Raw genomic sequence first — 15,666 nt, 5'->3', positions numbered from 1 at the left:
AAGGTAACCCAATGTTAGTGGTTGATGAATTTGGAAAGCGGTAAAATCGAAGAGTGTCCTTCTTCGTTTAGATTTAAAACATCTATTATTATAATTTTTATTTATTTATAAAGTATAATTATTTTAAACGGTTGGTCATAAGAACTCGCGAACTCTTAAAAAATCATGAAATGTATTTTAAAAATATATAGGAAGGGCCTCATAATCAAATAGTGCCTACCCGAAAAAAAACACCTGGTGGCGTTACTGCATGTGGTCAATCAATGCTGAAAAGCGATTCTGGAATTTGATTCTAATAAATCAAGGGACCGTCAAGGGTTAAATTATAATTCCTTATACATGTATGCCATTTTAGGGGAGGGGGTGTAGCTAAGGCCCCGAACTCAGCTACCGCCCCTGACGCCAAAAGCCTTCATTCCGTCACCACTGATGACTTATAATCTTCCGTAAACGGCTTTGCCTGAAAACTAACGAGTTAAATCTATTTATATTGAACAAAAAGTAAATATATTAAAAGCAGTGACATTTTTATAATTTATATAGTTAAAGAATGCGAAGAAAGCCACTGTTTCGAAAGTTGCCCTTTACTCGTGATTGATGTGGCTTGCTGGCCTTATGATTTATTTTCTTTTTCCGCCTGTTACATCGATGATCATATACGACAAGCAACTTGACACAACTCTCTTTAAAGAAGAACTCTAAAACATTAATTGTTTAATCTTGGACTAAGCTTGAAGTCGATCTCTGAAGATTCCAGTTAAACTAAAGTAAACTAACTCTGATTTAACTAAATAGTGCGGTAAACTCATCTGACATCGACCCCTTTTTTTAAATACAGCGCAACTCTTAATCGGCGTTCGATTGGTATTAGTTAACTCTGTTTAACCAAGCCAAATTTCCGAGCGGCGGTTAACAATCAAAGAGGATTTTCGTCCTCCATAGCGAAATACTTAATACCCAACGATCCCACTTTAACAGCTATTTTGGTAGTCCGAAATCAGAATTTTTGGAAAATTGAAGGTGAAGTCCTAATCGATATTAGTAATTAGCTTTTTCAGTTTCATTCCAGCCTCGTAGCGGCCAATGTGAAACGTTCAGTGAATTTTCATTTGCTCAGCAGACGATTTGTAATTTCAAACATAAAGTGTCTGCTGTATATTACCATTGGGTAGAATACCATGGGATCGAATTCCCAACGGAACGATTAAAGAACATATTGCCCCATTTAACCGTATCATTCCTAATCCATCGATCCCATTAGTCCGAAAAGTTGTTTTACATACCATTGGATCGAATTCCCAAAGGACCGAATAAAAAACATACTGTCCAATATGACAGAATAATTCATAATCCATCGAATCCCATTGGAAAGAATCCCATTAGTTTGAAAAGTTGTTATTCATACGAAACGTGTTAATAATAAGATAAGAATAGATATAATATTTAATCGTGTGTTTTGGTTGGATGGGAAATAAATGAACTTTAACCACTGAATTAAATTTGAGAGTGGATTCCAAATTCCTGGCAGTGTAGAAGGACACCCAACTATGAATCCAGAGAACATGGGATGGGGCGGGTTAGATCGGGTTAAAGGGGCTCCAAAGTTCGGTGGCTCCAAAGTTCGGTGGCAAAATGTGTGTAAAGTCAGTGCGAAATTTACGGTTGACTCTGCCCGACTCTGCCAAGGCCGAGTGAGGGGTTGGGGGGGAATGAAAAGCATGCTCAATTTTCTTTTTTTTTGCCACCGAACTTTAGAGCCCCTTTAAGTTAGTTTAACACTCGACCAGGGACGTCATTTCATGATTTTTCAGGAGGGGGCAAAATTTGAAAGTCCGGGGGTCTGGGAAAACATGTTTTTAATAAAGGGAAAAAACGCGTCCAATTTATATATATTTTTAATTTAAAATCGAAATAGTTATTGCATAATTCAGGATAATAGACAGAACCAAACCTTTTCCCAAAATTTTTTGTTTCTTTCTATTTGTGAGCTTTTTTAGCTCATAAAATTTTAAGGGGGGGGAATTCTTTCCCCACTCAACTGACGTCTCTGGCTCTTGAAACTCTGGAAGGATTAAATATACGTTTTGCAAATTAATATATTTATTGTATTAGAATCTGGATGCTAAGTGAGCTCACGTAGTCCATTAGATAGCTCTATGTTAACTGAAAAGGCTAATTATGAAATCACGAAAATAAAAGGAAAATTCATGACAAGTCGGCCACGCCTTTTAAATTTCACCAGGACTCACTCGGAGACGTTTTTCGAAACTGTTCGATTAAGATTTCTCCGTGTAGTACATTTTGGTTAGACCCCAAAATGTACTACCATTAAAAGGCTACACGAAAATGTCTTACACTGTGATATCCGAATACACCGACTTTCGGGTACATGATCGTACTAATTTAAAGAGGCGGAGTTCGTAGGTGACATTGAGTATTGGTTATACATTGAAATATAATAATAATAATTATTATTTCATGGTTTTATATCACCTATTTTGAATATTCGCAATTGTGCATTGTCTCTAGTTACTGATAAATAATTTAAATTTATTATGAATCATTTATAAAATTATAAGTGTGATTTATTGTTCATGGTAGAACCATGGAGGAAGCACGTGACTGATACTGCGTTCAGTCAATAGGAGCGGACATCTCCATAGAAGAGGAGGGGTTCAAAAATCAAGTGGCTCTGCCGAACGGCGGAGACACGAACTGAGTCTAAGGGAACGAATTTTCGTGAAAATTGTTTTTTCTCCCTAATGCTTTTCCTACGGGAATTTGTTTTCCTAACTGTGTTGCAATTCGGAGACTTTTTAATAATTTTAGTGTTTGTACTCAACTTTGAATTTTTCATATGATTTTAAGTAAGTTTTCAGGTTTTATTTAAGACTACTTTCATAATTTTCCCTTAATTATTTCGCTCGTAATCTACTTTTAAAATCGACGAAAATTTTAAGGCGAGGAAATGAATTTCCCGCCTTTGGGACCTGTATTTGTGCTAGGCCTCGGTATTGCGCAATGATTTTCAAATTCCAAACATTAAAACCGAGGCCTAGCACAAATATAGGTCCCAAAGGCGGGGAATTCATTCATGTCCGCTCCTATTGACTGAACGCAGTATCAGTCATGTGCTTCCTCCATGGTAGAACATTAAGTCAAGGCCATATATCAATAGACCTTTCCATCATCCGCTTGCAGACGCTACACCTTATAAGTGTCGAAAATTAAATTACATCACCACCAGACTAAATTGGAATGAAAATTGTTTTAGTTCTAGGGGACTTACTACAGTAATAACATTCCAATAAATAACAATATTTTAGGGTATTTAACCATATACGTTTTCAGGAAGAAAATTTTAGAGAAGAGTTGAAATCCGCGACTTCCACGGGCTAGCGACTTTATTGCATTTATTTCAAATGGTCAGGTTTCGTGACTTTTTCAACTTTCTTGAAATAAGTTTAAAAAAAATCATCATTTCGGAAACCTTTTTCTCACGATATAATAACCTTTAAGGCGGAAAGATTATCTGACCTAGCAAAAATGGGTCCGACGCCACTTATTTAAATCTATTACAACTTTCCTTTAGACCAGGACGCTGTATTTACAGGAGCTCTGATTTCTTTTTCATTTATTGTTGTACAGGAAACTAAATCGGATCCTTAAATCATCTACTTATTCATTATATATTCGAATTTTCCGCCCGCTAAACGGAAAGCAACACTATCCTCTTAGTCCTTCTGAAATATATTGAAAGTGTTTTAAATTTGACTGCTCGAGATCATCTGTTTACCCTCACATACTCACCTTTATGGTTATTATATTACTTAAGGCACTGAAAATGTATACCTAGAACCTGAGCCACCATAACAGTTCAGATTCCAAAATGACTCCGCAAAAAGTCGAACACTCATCAACGGCACTCGATAAAAATTTAATTTATATGTTGTTCGATTGGTAATTAGTTCCTTCTATCGAACCATGCCAAAGCAGTGGCGGATACAGAAAAAAACTCAAGGGGGGGGGGGGCGCTAAATTACATCATGAGCTAAGGGTGTAATAACAAATCATCAAGTCACATGCAAAGCTTAAGTGTCAAGGGGGGCGCACCCCTAATATCATATGTATCCGCCATTGTGCCAAAGCAGCGACGTTGTTATTACAATTACGATAAAGGGCAGGGGTGAGGTAGCTATCTTGGCCTGTAACATCTGGTTTATTGTACTATTGTTTATAGTACATATTATTATTATTATTATGTTAGTATTATTTTCAAAATTTTACGTGACAAAATAAACGATTTAAAATATTTTGCGATAAATAATTTAACGAATAAATTAAACGATTTAGAGAAAACATATTTTGTAAAATTATTTATCAAATTAATATGCGTACAATAGTTTGCCAAGGTCAACCACCAAATAAAAAAGATCGGTATAATTTACTATTACATCATCCAAATATATTTTAAATAAAAATTATGTCCACTTCTTTTTCGCAGTTAGCCAGTTTTGCGAAAATTCATTATACAAGAAAGCGAAACTCAATGGAACAGCCAAGACCTGTATTACTTCCTTTAACGTTACTGCCACTCTCCTCTTAGAACCAGCATTTTATTATGCTTTTCTTGACGTATTTATTGTTTATTCGCAATTAAAGTATTCTTTATCTTAGCTCTTTCTAGAAATTTATTAAAATTTCGTTACTTAATTCTCTTTGGAAAATCATGCTGCTGTGTTTCGATTCGTTCTTGGGAATAATTTAATGGTATTCACTCAATTTACAAGAAGCACTGCATAAATAAGTACACAGTGCGAATAAGTCGATTTAATTGTCGGTGATTTTTAATAAGATTTTGGTTTCGTCTTATCGAATTTGAAAATTTTAATACTAGCCTCCTATCGAATATTGATTTTGTTTTATTTAACGTAAAGTTGGTTTTAACGTATTTGAATACAGGTGAAAAGTATCAAGGCGTTTATGAGAGGCAATGTTGGGCGTTAGCTATAAATATAATGGGAAACAATTTTCACGTCGTCGTATTTTACATCGAGTGCGAAACCAGTTTCAATGACTTTCCCCATCCGGATAAAGGTACTTTAATTAGTACCAAAATATTTGTACATTTTAATTATTTGGCGTGTTGTAAGAGCTGGTTTTCATTAAGACAAATGAGGCGGTGAGCGTCGGCGCAAAAACCTTCGTTAGGTGGGTTGTCGGAATGGTTAGCTCTTTTACCTCTCGGCAAGAGGAGCCGGATTCGATCCCAGCTTGTGACACTGGGTGAAAACTCGGAACAACTTCTTATGCGTAGAGTTTGCAAGTTATCTCCTCACTGGTTAAATCCATAAAAACATGAAGAGGTTAACGGTAATAGTGAGTTTGACTTCGCAAGCGCGCTTAATGAGAAATACATCATTTCTCGAGTTACTGGAAACTAACGTTCATTTTATTTGCGTCGTTTTTGCATGAGTGAAAACCAGCCTTTATCTTTAGTTTCCACTATTGCGTCTAACGGCGCTTTTCTTAAGCGTTGCGCGATTTTGCTCTAGTGAAAGCCAGCCTCAACGGCAAGTGTTCACGCAAAATATCTGTACTAAGCCTAATAATGACACGTGTGACTAAACGTAGCAACGGTCCCAAAGTACTTTTCCAATTTATACAGTACTCTAATTTTATCTAACCTAATCCTAACCTACTCTATCCTTCACATAACCTAGACTATCTCTAAGCTAACATATCCTTAACCTAATCTTACTTAAATTAACCTAAACTAACGTGAGTCTAATTTTAACCTATTTTAAGCTTAAGCTAACAAAAATTAACCAAAGCATTGCGAAAAATTAGGCTTAGCATCCGATTTGCGAATTTTATAGACCTAAGAAATCAAGTCAGATGGCGTAATCTGCAGCGAATGAAGTTGGGAACCCCTGCTACTTTTAGTCAAAATGTCGCGACGGTGAGCCTCAACTTTAAAAATCTCAGTTAAGCTTAATCGTCTTTCATGGACTAATACATTTTTTTTCGAGTCGATGCTCACTATCAGCGCGTAGTTGCCCAAATGAAAACGAGGCTGAAGGATGATGACGGTGAGCGTCGTCGTTATCAGCGCGAATTGAATCCGATGCCGTAAACTGAGCCCATGCGGAACACAATTAATGCGCTCCACTCCACCAGCGGCAGCCGCTCTCCTCCCTCCCGCTTACCTGTCGCCCCCCTGCTTTCATTTTGTATATTTTGATTCCACGCGTGAGTCTGCACTCCTCAGACCGGATCCCACTCCACGAACAGACCGGCTCTTTCGAGATCACGCGCTTCCTTCAAAACGATATAACGCACTGTTTCCTCGAGTGCTCATTCCCAACCGATTTGTTTCCGAATTCCGTCCATTCGCTCGCCATCAACTTATTTCGATCATGGCCATCGGAGACGAGAATAACGGAGATGACCAGCACCGGGAAGAGGATTTGGCGTCCAGAGTTTTCGCGCCCAATCCGGAAGTGCGCCAAGTAGCCCACATCAACAACATGGAAACGTACCGCAAAATGTACAAGCAGTCGATCGAGGACCCTGAGGCCTTCTGGAGCGAGATGGCTGAGGGCCTGTTCTGGAAGGTGCCCCCGCCCGGAGATTTCTTCAGTTACAATTTCGACCTGACTCGGGGACCTATTTCCATCAAGTGGTTGGAAGGAGCCAAGACCAATATCGTCTTCAACGCGTTGGACAGACATGTTCAGCGCGGATTCGGGGACAGGGTGGCCTACTTCTGGTGAGTGTTTCCACGTCACTTTTACAATCATACTATCCATTTAAGTCCATCAAATTTAAGTCCAACTAAAATACGTAACTACATTTAACTACAAGAATAAGACTAATGATTTCGTAGTTTTCATCGTGACCTAATTAAGATTATTCGAAAGATATTTCACATTTAAAACCGCATATCGATAATTTAAACACAGTTCACCCGTCCTCTGTAAAATTATTTCGACGGGCTTAATTACTTATATATATTTAAATTAATTTGCTCAGTTTATTGGTTTTTTCTTTAGGGTAATGCTTGTATTTCCCGAGGGGTAAGACAGTCTCAAATAATATGTACACCGAGTTCGTGCATTTAGCACTGTTAAAGGTACATATTTTCAAGAGTTCGCGAGTTCCATTTAGCACTGTCAAAGGTACGGCCGTGTACACCGAGTTCACAGAGTGTCTTACCCCTCGGTATTTCCCCACTCAAGTGTAGAGGACCTAAATCTCGTGTATATAGAGAATTGTTCATTTAATCAAATAAGGGGGATCTATAGTTTCTCAAATATTAAAAGGTTTCCGTGTCCATCGGGTATTCGCAGACACTTTCTTTTTCTAGGAAAATAAAAAAATCGATCTTTATCGGTGACATGTTTCTGTCGGAATTCGTAACGCGAGGTTAACACACTTTCGCGCCACTCTTTCCATCGAAGCGAAGTTCTGATATAGAGTCGTCCATGCGTAATATATATATTTTAAATCGGTTGATTTTGAATGTTTCAAAATCTCTTCTGAACTTTGTTTCGCCGAAATATTAATTTTCAATAAGAAATTGGTAAAAAATATTTCAGAAATTATTTATAACGAAAAGCTTGATTTTTTTCACCCGAAAAGTAAAGCTCATTAATAGATGAAATATTATGATAATTTATGTTCATAATGTTATAATTTGGAAGCGGTTCACTAATTTCTTAATAAAATATTGAAATTTAATGATCAATTTATGTACTCAATAACAGCTATTTTGAGCGAAATATTCGATCTCCTCAATTAATAAATAACCCGATCTGAAAAGTGTGATCTTGGATAAATAATAGAAGTTCCTACCTGGATATATCACTCTATAGTTCCGCGTGCATGTGCTAAATGTTTGTTACGGGTTCTGCATTGTAGAAAGCTACGTGTTACGGGAGTTTCGGAAATTCTGCGCTAGCTCCGCCAAAGCGGCGCTGCTGTCGCAAAAGCCATTTGCTGGTCAGGTTTTTTTTCAAGTGATATATCCAGGTAGGAACTACGATTATTAATCCAAGGTGTGATAGCTAGAAACATTTGCCTGTCAGCGCGATTTAACACTATCGACAGAAAATGGCCAATGCACATTCGACCGTTTTGAATTTCGCAATTACTTAAACATTTGATAATTTTCTTTAAAATTAATAGTCAAAGCTACGGGTTTTATTCAATAGGTACAGCACGTTCTATTCGCAGTTCCCAATTTTCAGTTTAAACAAAAATGTAGCGCAATTTTTTCATTCCTACCTCTGTATAGAATTGTCGGAAAGCTGTTATTTGAGCTGTAATCGAGTGTAATTGTAGAACGTTTCGACGATTTTGACGACTGACGTGGTCTACTTTGAGATCGTACGAATGAAGGCTCGTATTAATTTTATCCGCGGGTAAATCCACCGTTCAACGCGGGAAACTGAATTTCAAATTCATCGAATCCATTTGGTGGTGTATCCGGGTTGCGTCGAAATAAATTGAGAATATTTCCTATTTTATAAATATAGAAATTTCACGATAAGTGATCTGTATTGTTCAATAACGTTTTAATTTTTGGTAATGGAGCTAGTCAATGGGGACGCGCCTACTTTTGCGTCGTCTAAAAATTACCTTGTCTGAATAGCGTATCAGCAGATAAGCGAGCAAATTTCTTAATGCAGTTGTAGTATTTGTAGTCGCGCTGGTAATGATTTGGTGTTACTCTTTCTCTATCTATCACGTGCTCGATACAAGTACACTAATGGATGTTAACTATTAGGTTATTCAACTAAATATTCTGGATTTTTCCAACTAACTAGTATAACTCGTTATTTCTGCTTCAGATGAAAAATGCTTAAAAAGTTAAATTAGATAAAAATCGAATATTTTGATAATATCTATTCATTAAAATTCAAAAATCAAATGCAATTTACTTCTAAATATAACTTGAATTTATACAACTCTTAACACGGTGCAATTGAAAAGATTTTACATAGGTAGGTTTAAAAAAGTGTTTGCTATTTAGTTGTAAATTGATGTCAACAATTAACGTAAATGAAAAATAGTTATCCAAATAGAATTTCATAATTCTTGAATGAGCAGCGTGGTATCTCGAAACACGTGTTTCCGAAATTTTTGGAAAAACATGTTTTTTTCCCTAAAAACATAATTTCCTACTAAAATGCGTTTTTGCCTAATCATATTCAAACCGTCTACATTAGCTACATACCTCTTTATCCTATTGTCTGTACTTATTAAACAAATACGTAATCTGGGAAAACACAATGCTCTTTTCCACGTAAAATGAATTAATGGGTTTTCCCAATCCAGCAAAAATTCACGAAAAAATTGAATTTAATACAAGACTTTCCTTTACTATTTTTTTTATTATGGTAACGACGATGCTTTCAAGGGCGAAATTGCGATAGTTGAAAATTGTGTTTAAATTGTAAGAAACGTGGTTCACGAGCGACTCGTCGCGCGACCGTCGCGAGATTTTTAGTCTGGCATTTTCGCATTTTCGGGCTACTTCTATCTAGGAGCAACAAACACAACACCCCACACAAGGAGAACGCAACCCGTCAAAAGTCGTGGATTTTCTTGTGTACGTTTTTCATTGGCTAGACGCTTTAGCGCCTGTTGCCGTCGAAAGAGGAAAATTCGGAAATTGTCTCCCCCCCCCCCACCCGTACAACGCTCGTCCAATGAAATTCGTACACAACCCTTCGTTAGCGTGTTTAAAGGCTAGCTGCGTTCTTCTTGTGTTTGTTGCTCCTAGCTTATATATAGCTTTGAAATTCAAAATGCCGTGATTTTACCACTTTAAATAGAAGCAACTAAACTTAGCTTTCGTTGACTGCCAATTACGTTCATATTGTCTGTATTTTCTCGGGTCTATGATATTCCCGAATCGATGGCTTTGGCTTGACCTTCATTTAGGAAAGCTTTGGGTTAGTTTAGGTTTATGTTACGTTAAGTTAGGTTAGAAAAAGGTAAAGTTATAGTATATTTGTTTTTCTTTTGCTTAGACAAATACTTTTCTTGGACAAATTTAAATTGGGAAAAACGCTTGCTACGTTTAGTCACATGCCTTAAAAACACATTGAGTGAAATACCAGACATTTAAATTACGAAGATAATATAATTGCTTTGAAAAAATTACATTGTGGTAATAATAGCTCATGAATGCCCTTGCACACGGTAAGAGCTCAATAATTTCATTTCATAATAAAATCAAATCTTACGCATAAAAATGCGTTTTAGTATTTGTGATTTGCCACAGCGAATAATAATAAATTTCTTATATTAGTCAAGGTTAAATATCTTACACTATAAATGAATACGGTTAAGCTATTTTTTATAACTACCAAATTAACGGGTACTATTTTATTAAAATGTAATTAACATTTTAAAAATTTATAGATTTAAAGATTAATGCAATTGTTAAAGGATCTACTTTTTGACAATTAATTAAATACTTTTGGCCAGTTTATGAAACACATTATGTGATTTAAAAATATATCAAACGTGGTTTAAACGATCCAACCCTGAAATTAAGTCAAATGACATATAAAATATAAATATTAGTTAAACACATTCGAAATTTACATCATAATTTTATAATAGTGTAAGAAGGCTATAATAGTCTCTGAAGTTTGATTATATTCCCAGAACTTTCACTATTTTCTCAGAATTTACATTATATTCTCAGAAGTTCGATTATATTATCAGAAATTGGGTTTTATTCTCAGAAGTGGGGTAATATTATCAGAAATGGGATTATATCCTCAGAAGTTTGATAATATTCTCAGAAGTTTGTTCATATTCTCAGAAGTTTGATTTTATTCTCAGAACATTGACTTTATTTTCAGAACATTGACTTTGTTTTCAGAACATTGACTATATTCTCAGAACATTGACTATATTCTCAGAACATTGACTTTATTCTCAGAAAATAGACTTTATCCTCAGAAAATAGAATGGGGTGGCGGAGTGGTTAGCACTTTCGCCTCGCAGCAAGAGGAGCCGGGTTCGATCCCAGCTTGTGGCACTGGGTGAAAACTCGGAACCACTCCTTCTGCGTTGAGTTTGCAAGTTCTCTCCCCACTGGTTTAAGGGGTTTTCCCCCGAGCTCTTCGGTTTCCCCTTCCATAAAAACTTGTTGAGGTTAACGGTAATAGTTAGTGTAGGGAGCTGTTGGCTCGATCACGTGGCATGCAGGGCTTGCCATCACCCTCCTACGCAGTCTAACCCGGCCACCTGAATTAAAAGGCTTCAAAAGTCGCTTGATGACTTAGGCCTAGGGTGGTGCCTTGGGTATTAGCCTAGCCTAACCTATTAAATGTCATTATATTTCCAGAAGTTTAATTATATTCCCAGAAGTTTGATAATATTCTCAGAAGTTTGATTATATTCTCAGAAGTTTGATTATATTCTCAGAAGTTTGATTATATTCTCAGAAGTTTGATTTTATTATCAGAAGTTTGATTATATTATCAGAAGTTTGATTATATTCTCAGAAGTTTGATTATATTCTCAGAAGTTTGATTATATTCTCAGAAGTTTGATTATATTCTCAGAAGTTTGATTATATTCTCAGAAGTTTGATTATATTCTCAGAAGGTTATATTAGTATCAGAAGGTTATAATAGCATCAGAAGGTTAAAATAGTATCAGAAGGTTAAAATAGTATCAGAAGGTTAAAATAGTATCAGAAGGTTATAATAGTATCAAAAGGTTATAATAGTATCAGAAGGTTATAATAGTATCAGAAGATTATAATTGTATTAGTAGCTTATAATTGTATTAGTAGCTTATAATTGTATTAGTAGCTTATAATTGTATTATTAGCTTATAATTGTATTAGTAGCTTATAATTGTATTAGTAGCTTTTAATTGTATTAGTAGCTTATCATTGTATTTGTAGCTTATAATTGTATTAGTAGTTTAATAGTATCACCTGTTTATAATAGTATTTTATAAAAATGAATGTTTCTGACTAGTGCTTTAATCGGGGCGGTAAGTCGAGTGTGACCTCGTTCAACGAGAGTTTGGGTGCTCAACTTTGTTGACACGTACTTTGAGCATTTCTAATCAACTGAATATTCTATGAAGCTCCTTTAAACTCGAAATGGTGCGCGCACGCTCTTAATCAATACATAAAGGTTGAATTCGGAAATTCGCGCTCGTTTCGTGGCCAGATCTTTCGTCTGAACCGTTAATAAATTACGTACTCGTTTCGATATATCTTATTTATAGCGTCATTTCACATCAATTCATGAGCACTGAATTATCTAAAGATAATTATCTCGTTGAATCCTATTATTTCGAGAATTCAAATAAGGAATTCTCAATCCTTTCTTGAGCATGGAGCTAAATTTGTCTTACAAATATAGCGCTGAGAAAGCGCATGATATGCTTGACCTATCACCGGGCGTATTTTGAGATCTTTAACCGTGGAAATTGGCTGCTGGATCAGATAATCATAAGCCGTCGTTTTGTAATGGGCGAATTCCTCTTAGCCCTGTGTGGAAACAGGGAGCCATTTCAGCTGTGAAATTCACGAGAGCGTATAAAATAGATCCCTGGAATTACGTTCTAATGACAGTTTCCCCTTCTTTAACCGGCGGAAGAAATTACGAATTTCCAGCGGTACGCGTAGTGATTTTGCATCGACCTTACCGTGGTTCACGCAAACCTGCAATTTTGCGCTTGATAGTAGCGACGTAGACATACGTCATAGCTAAACCCCGCTTTGAAAAAGCTGTAGTTACATTATTCTACGTCATAGATCACGAAGTAAAATTCTGTTTAGCAAATAATCACGTGACCACTCGATACCATGGCAACGAAAATAGGCCACACCCACGAGCAGCCTACGAATACATGATAAATCTGTAGATATCAGGTATTGAGATTTTTGACCAAATAGTTCTTTTTATAAAATAACCTTGGCCATTTTGTTGAAATGTTGCCTCCCCGCTTCAGCTGTGGATCCGTTTTCTCTCCCACTAAAAAGTTTATGAACTCATTCTTAGGCATTGGCTGAAATAGTCCAGGGCAACATTTCAACAAGTTGGGTGAGCGTAAAGACATTTTATAAAATCAACTATTGGGGTCAGTAGTACAAAGTGTGCAGCGGACGAGAGACATTTGTCGAATTACTATGTATTTCTCGTAGAAACTAGTGTTGGATAGTGATCCGAAGAGCGCTTGAGAGTGGTAAACGAAATTTGCCATCTCAATTTATAAAGAGTCACGTATCGGCCAAAGCGAGAAGTTCATAAACTGCTATTACAAAACACAAAGCGTCTGCGGAAGAAAATCCACCCGCTTAGAAGCTTCATTATGATCAACGAGGATAGAATAGACAAGTTAACAAAAGTTATTTTGGACGAATTAAATTTCCATTTATTCACCCTAAATGATTTCGAGTACGTTTAAGTTAAGTGAATGGTTTCTTCTAGGTTAATTATATTCCCAAGAAATTAAATTACACTGTCATCTTAAAAAATATCCTTCAATATACAATCTTAAAATTCACTCGATGAAATGATAAGGAAAAATATTGGATGGAAAGGGAAATTTAAACAAAAAATTGGTAAATTCCCTTCATAATTTAACAGCGATGGTAAAATAGTAAAGCGGCATATTTATAGTGGAATATTTCCGGCGTCGGTACAGCGGGGGCGGGCTATTTTGTCGCATATTTGTATGATAAAAATAAAAGAAACCAGATTCAAACGCGTCGCTCGCCCGTCAGATATTTCGCGAGTTAAAAATTCTAGAAGGAAAACTTGGTCCAAAAACCTTATTTCGAAAATAAAACAGCGCGACTACTTTCGAGCTGGAAAGGAATGTATACCGAATTTAAAGACCCACGAAAAAAAGGGGCCAAAAATATAATTTTGGTAGCCTCCTACTTCCTCTTAGGCCTCTGACAGGACTGAATCGCGTTCTGACCATCCGACACGGCAGAATTGGCTCGGAGCAATGCCCCTCCGTGACGACACTCAACGCGACGTTACACTATACCAAGATAGACCGTAAAGTCTGCGGAGTCATCTACATCGCATTATTTCACTTAAATTTTAGCTAACAGTGTCCCAAACCTTTCTTACGGATGGTGTTTCGTTAGTGACAGTCGACGTTACCTAAGCAATGCCAGGTAACAGTGTTATTAAGTTAGATTATATTTGGTTGTATTTGGTTATATTTTTCTTCTGTAATAGTTTGAAAAAATTACTGTAAGACGTACTTCGGCTCTCGTTATTGATTATAAAATGAGTATAGGAATACACTTCTCTTGTAAGCAGATAATTATATACTTTTAGTTATACTACTTAGTTGAAAATCGGGTCTACGTAACCCGTTTTACATCGGGTTTATTTATAAGGGGATTTATAATAAAAGGGTTTCATCTCTAACTTACTCATAGAAAACAAAATGCGCATTATGCCCGCAGCGTTTATGGATGGAAAGGGATAAATTTCACCTACAGAAATTAATTATCATAAGTGATAATACTAGGCTGCCGAGATCAATGGCCTCTCTATTGAGTCTACAAATTGGCACCCTCTATCCCGTCTCAAATCGCGCCAGCTAAAACTCTGCTTATAAGCAACCCTCAGAACGCCGGGGTTTCAGGTAGGGCGATAAGTCAGGAAATACTTTCGTTTGCAATTCTCAATTAGCTTTGTCTTATGATTTCCTCACTAATTATGTAGTAGATTTCCCATGCTTTCCTAATAATAGTCGTTTATCATATTTGTTATCAGAAGTCTATAATAAACCTTCCTTGGAATTGGAATTTGGATAATTAAGAGAAAAATATTCTGTATAAGCAAATATGTATTTATTTTTTTATTTATTTATGACTTTTTAACGTGCCTTCTAATCTACCTCATGTTTTGACAATATGCTCCTCCCCTTAAAAGACGATCAAGTCTCCCCATTATTTCATTTGTTCCCGACGTATAAATAAATATATTTTTGGTCTAAACTTCACCCTCGCAATAATATAAGCCTTTTTTGTTCGATAGATAGCTTACACTTTTCTAGCGCGTTAGTTCTTACAAAGCTATGGGGGAGGGTAAATTCATGCTTTAAGCTTTCTCTGATGCAGAGCCATTGATTTCTTTGGTTTGTAAGGTTTATAAATTTCGCTTTGTATCTAGCAGAAATGTGTTCCTTTATCGGCTATAACTTCTAGCTAAAGTTAATAACTCAGTTGCATTTGTGTTGAAGCAAGGTTTAGTTAGATTTAAAGAAATTCTGAAATTAAATTACAAAATTAATACTTTTACCACCCAAGTTTAAAACGTTCTTAATCTAAGCATGGATTTCTTGAGGTTAATTTCAGTGATCTCCGCATCACGAAACGGAACGTCTAAGCATTTCTGGGTAATTTTTAAGGGAAAGTGTTAGTCTGATGGTCATTATAAAACGCTTAAGGCTATAGTGTACGTAATCTCAATTCACCGTGGTATATTAGAAATATTCAGTTGGTACAAATAGAAACTAGTAGGGATATATGATATATTACGTCACGAAGGGATGAACGTTCTACCGCTACACTGATTTTTTTTTCGTACAGGTTCAACATCGGTAATTCCGCCGTAGGTGTTAACATGTTCAGTATTCTCTTTAAGATTT

At 36.1% G+C, this 15,666-nt stretch overlaps 1 protein-coding gene across 2 annotated transcripts in view; it reads left to right on the top strand.

The window, feature by feature from the left end:
* Positions 1-6,015: 6,015 nt before the first annotated feature.
* The window catches only part of AcCoAS (acetyl coenzyme A synthase), a 30,322-nt gene continuing 20,671 nt past the window's right edge, over positions 6,016-15,666 (top strand). The window contains exon 1 of one of the 2 annotated variants that reach the window (XM_090171723.1): positions 6,016-6,772. In XM_090171723.1, coding sequence (XP_090027849.1) covers positions 6,162-6,772 — 611 coding nt within the window. In that variant the 5' untranslated portion in view covers positions 6,016-6,161. The remainder of the gene's footprint in view (positions 6,773-15,666) is intronic. The other variant, XM_090171722.1, reaches the window with a different exon arrangement.

Source organism: Leiobunum rupestre, chromosome 4 (genome assembly GCF_980474605.1).
Source record: "Leiobunum rupestre chromosome 4, qqLeiRupe1.1.hap1, whole genome shotgun sequence".
NCBI classification, from domain to species: Eukaryota; Metazoa; Arthropoda; class Arachnida; order Opiliones; family Sclerosomatidae; genus Leiobunum; species Leiobunum rupestre.
Note: the sequence above shows the minus strand (reverse complement) of the source record. Positions and strands in the feature narration are given on the sequence as shown.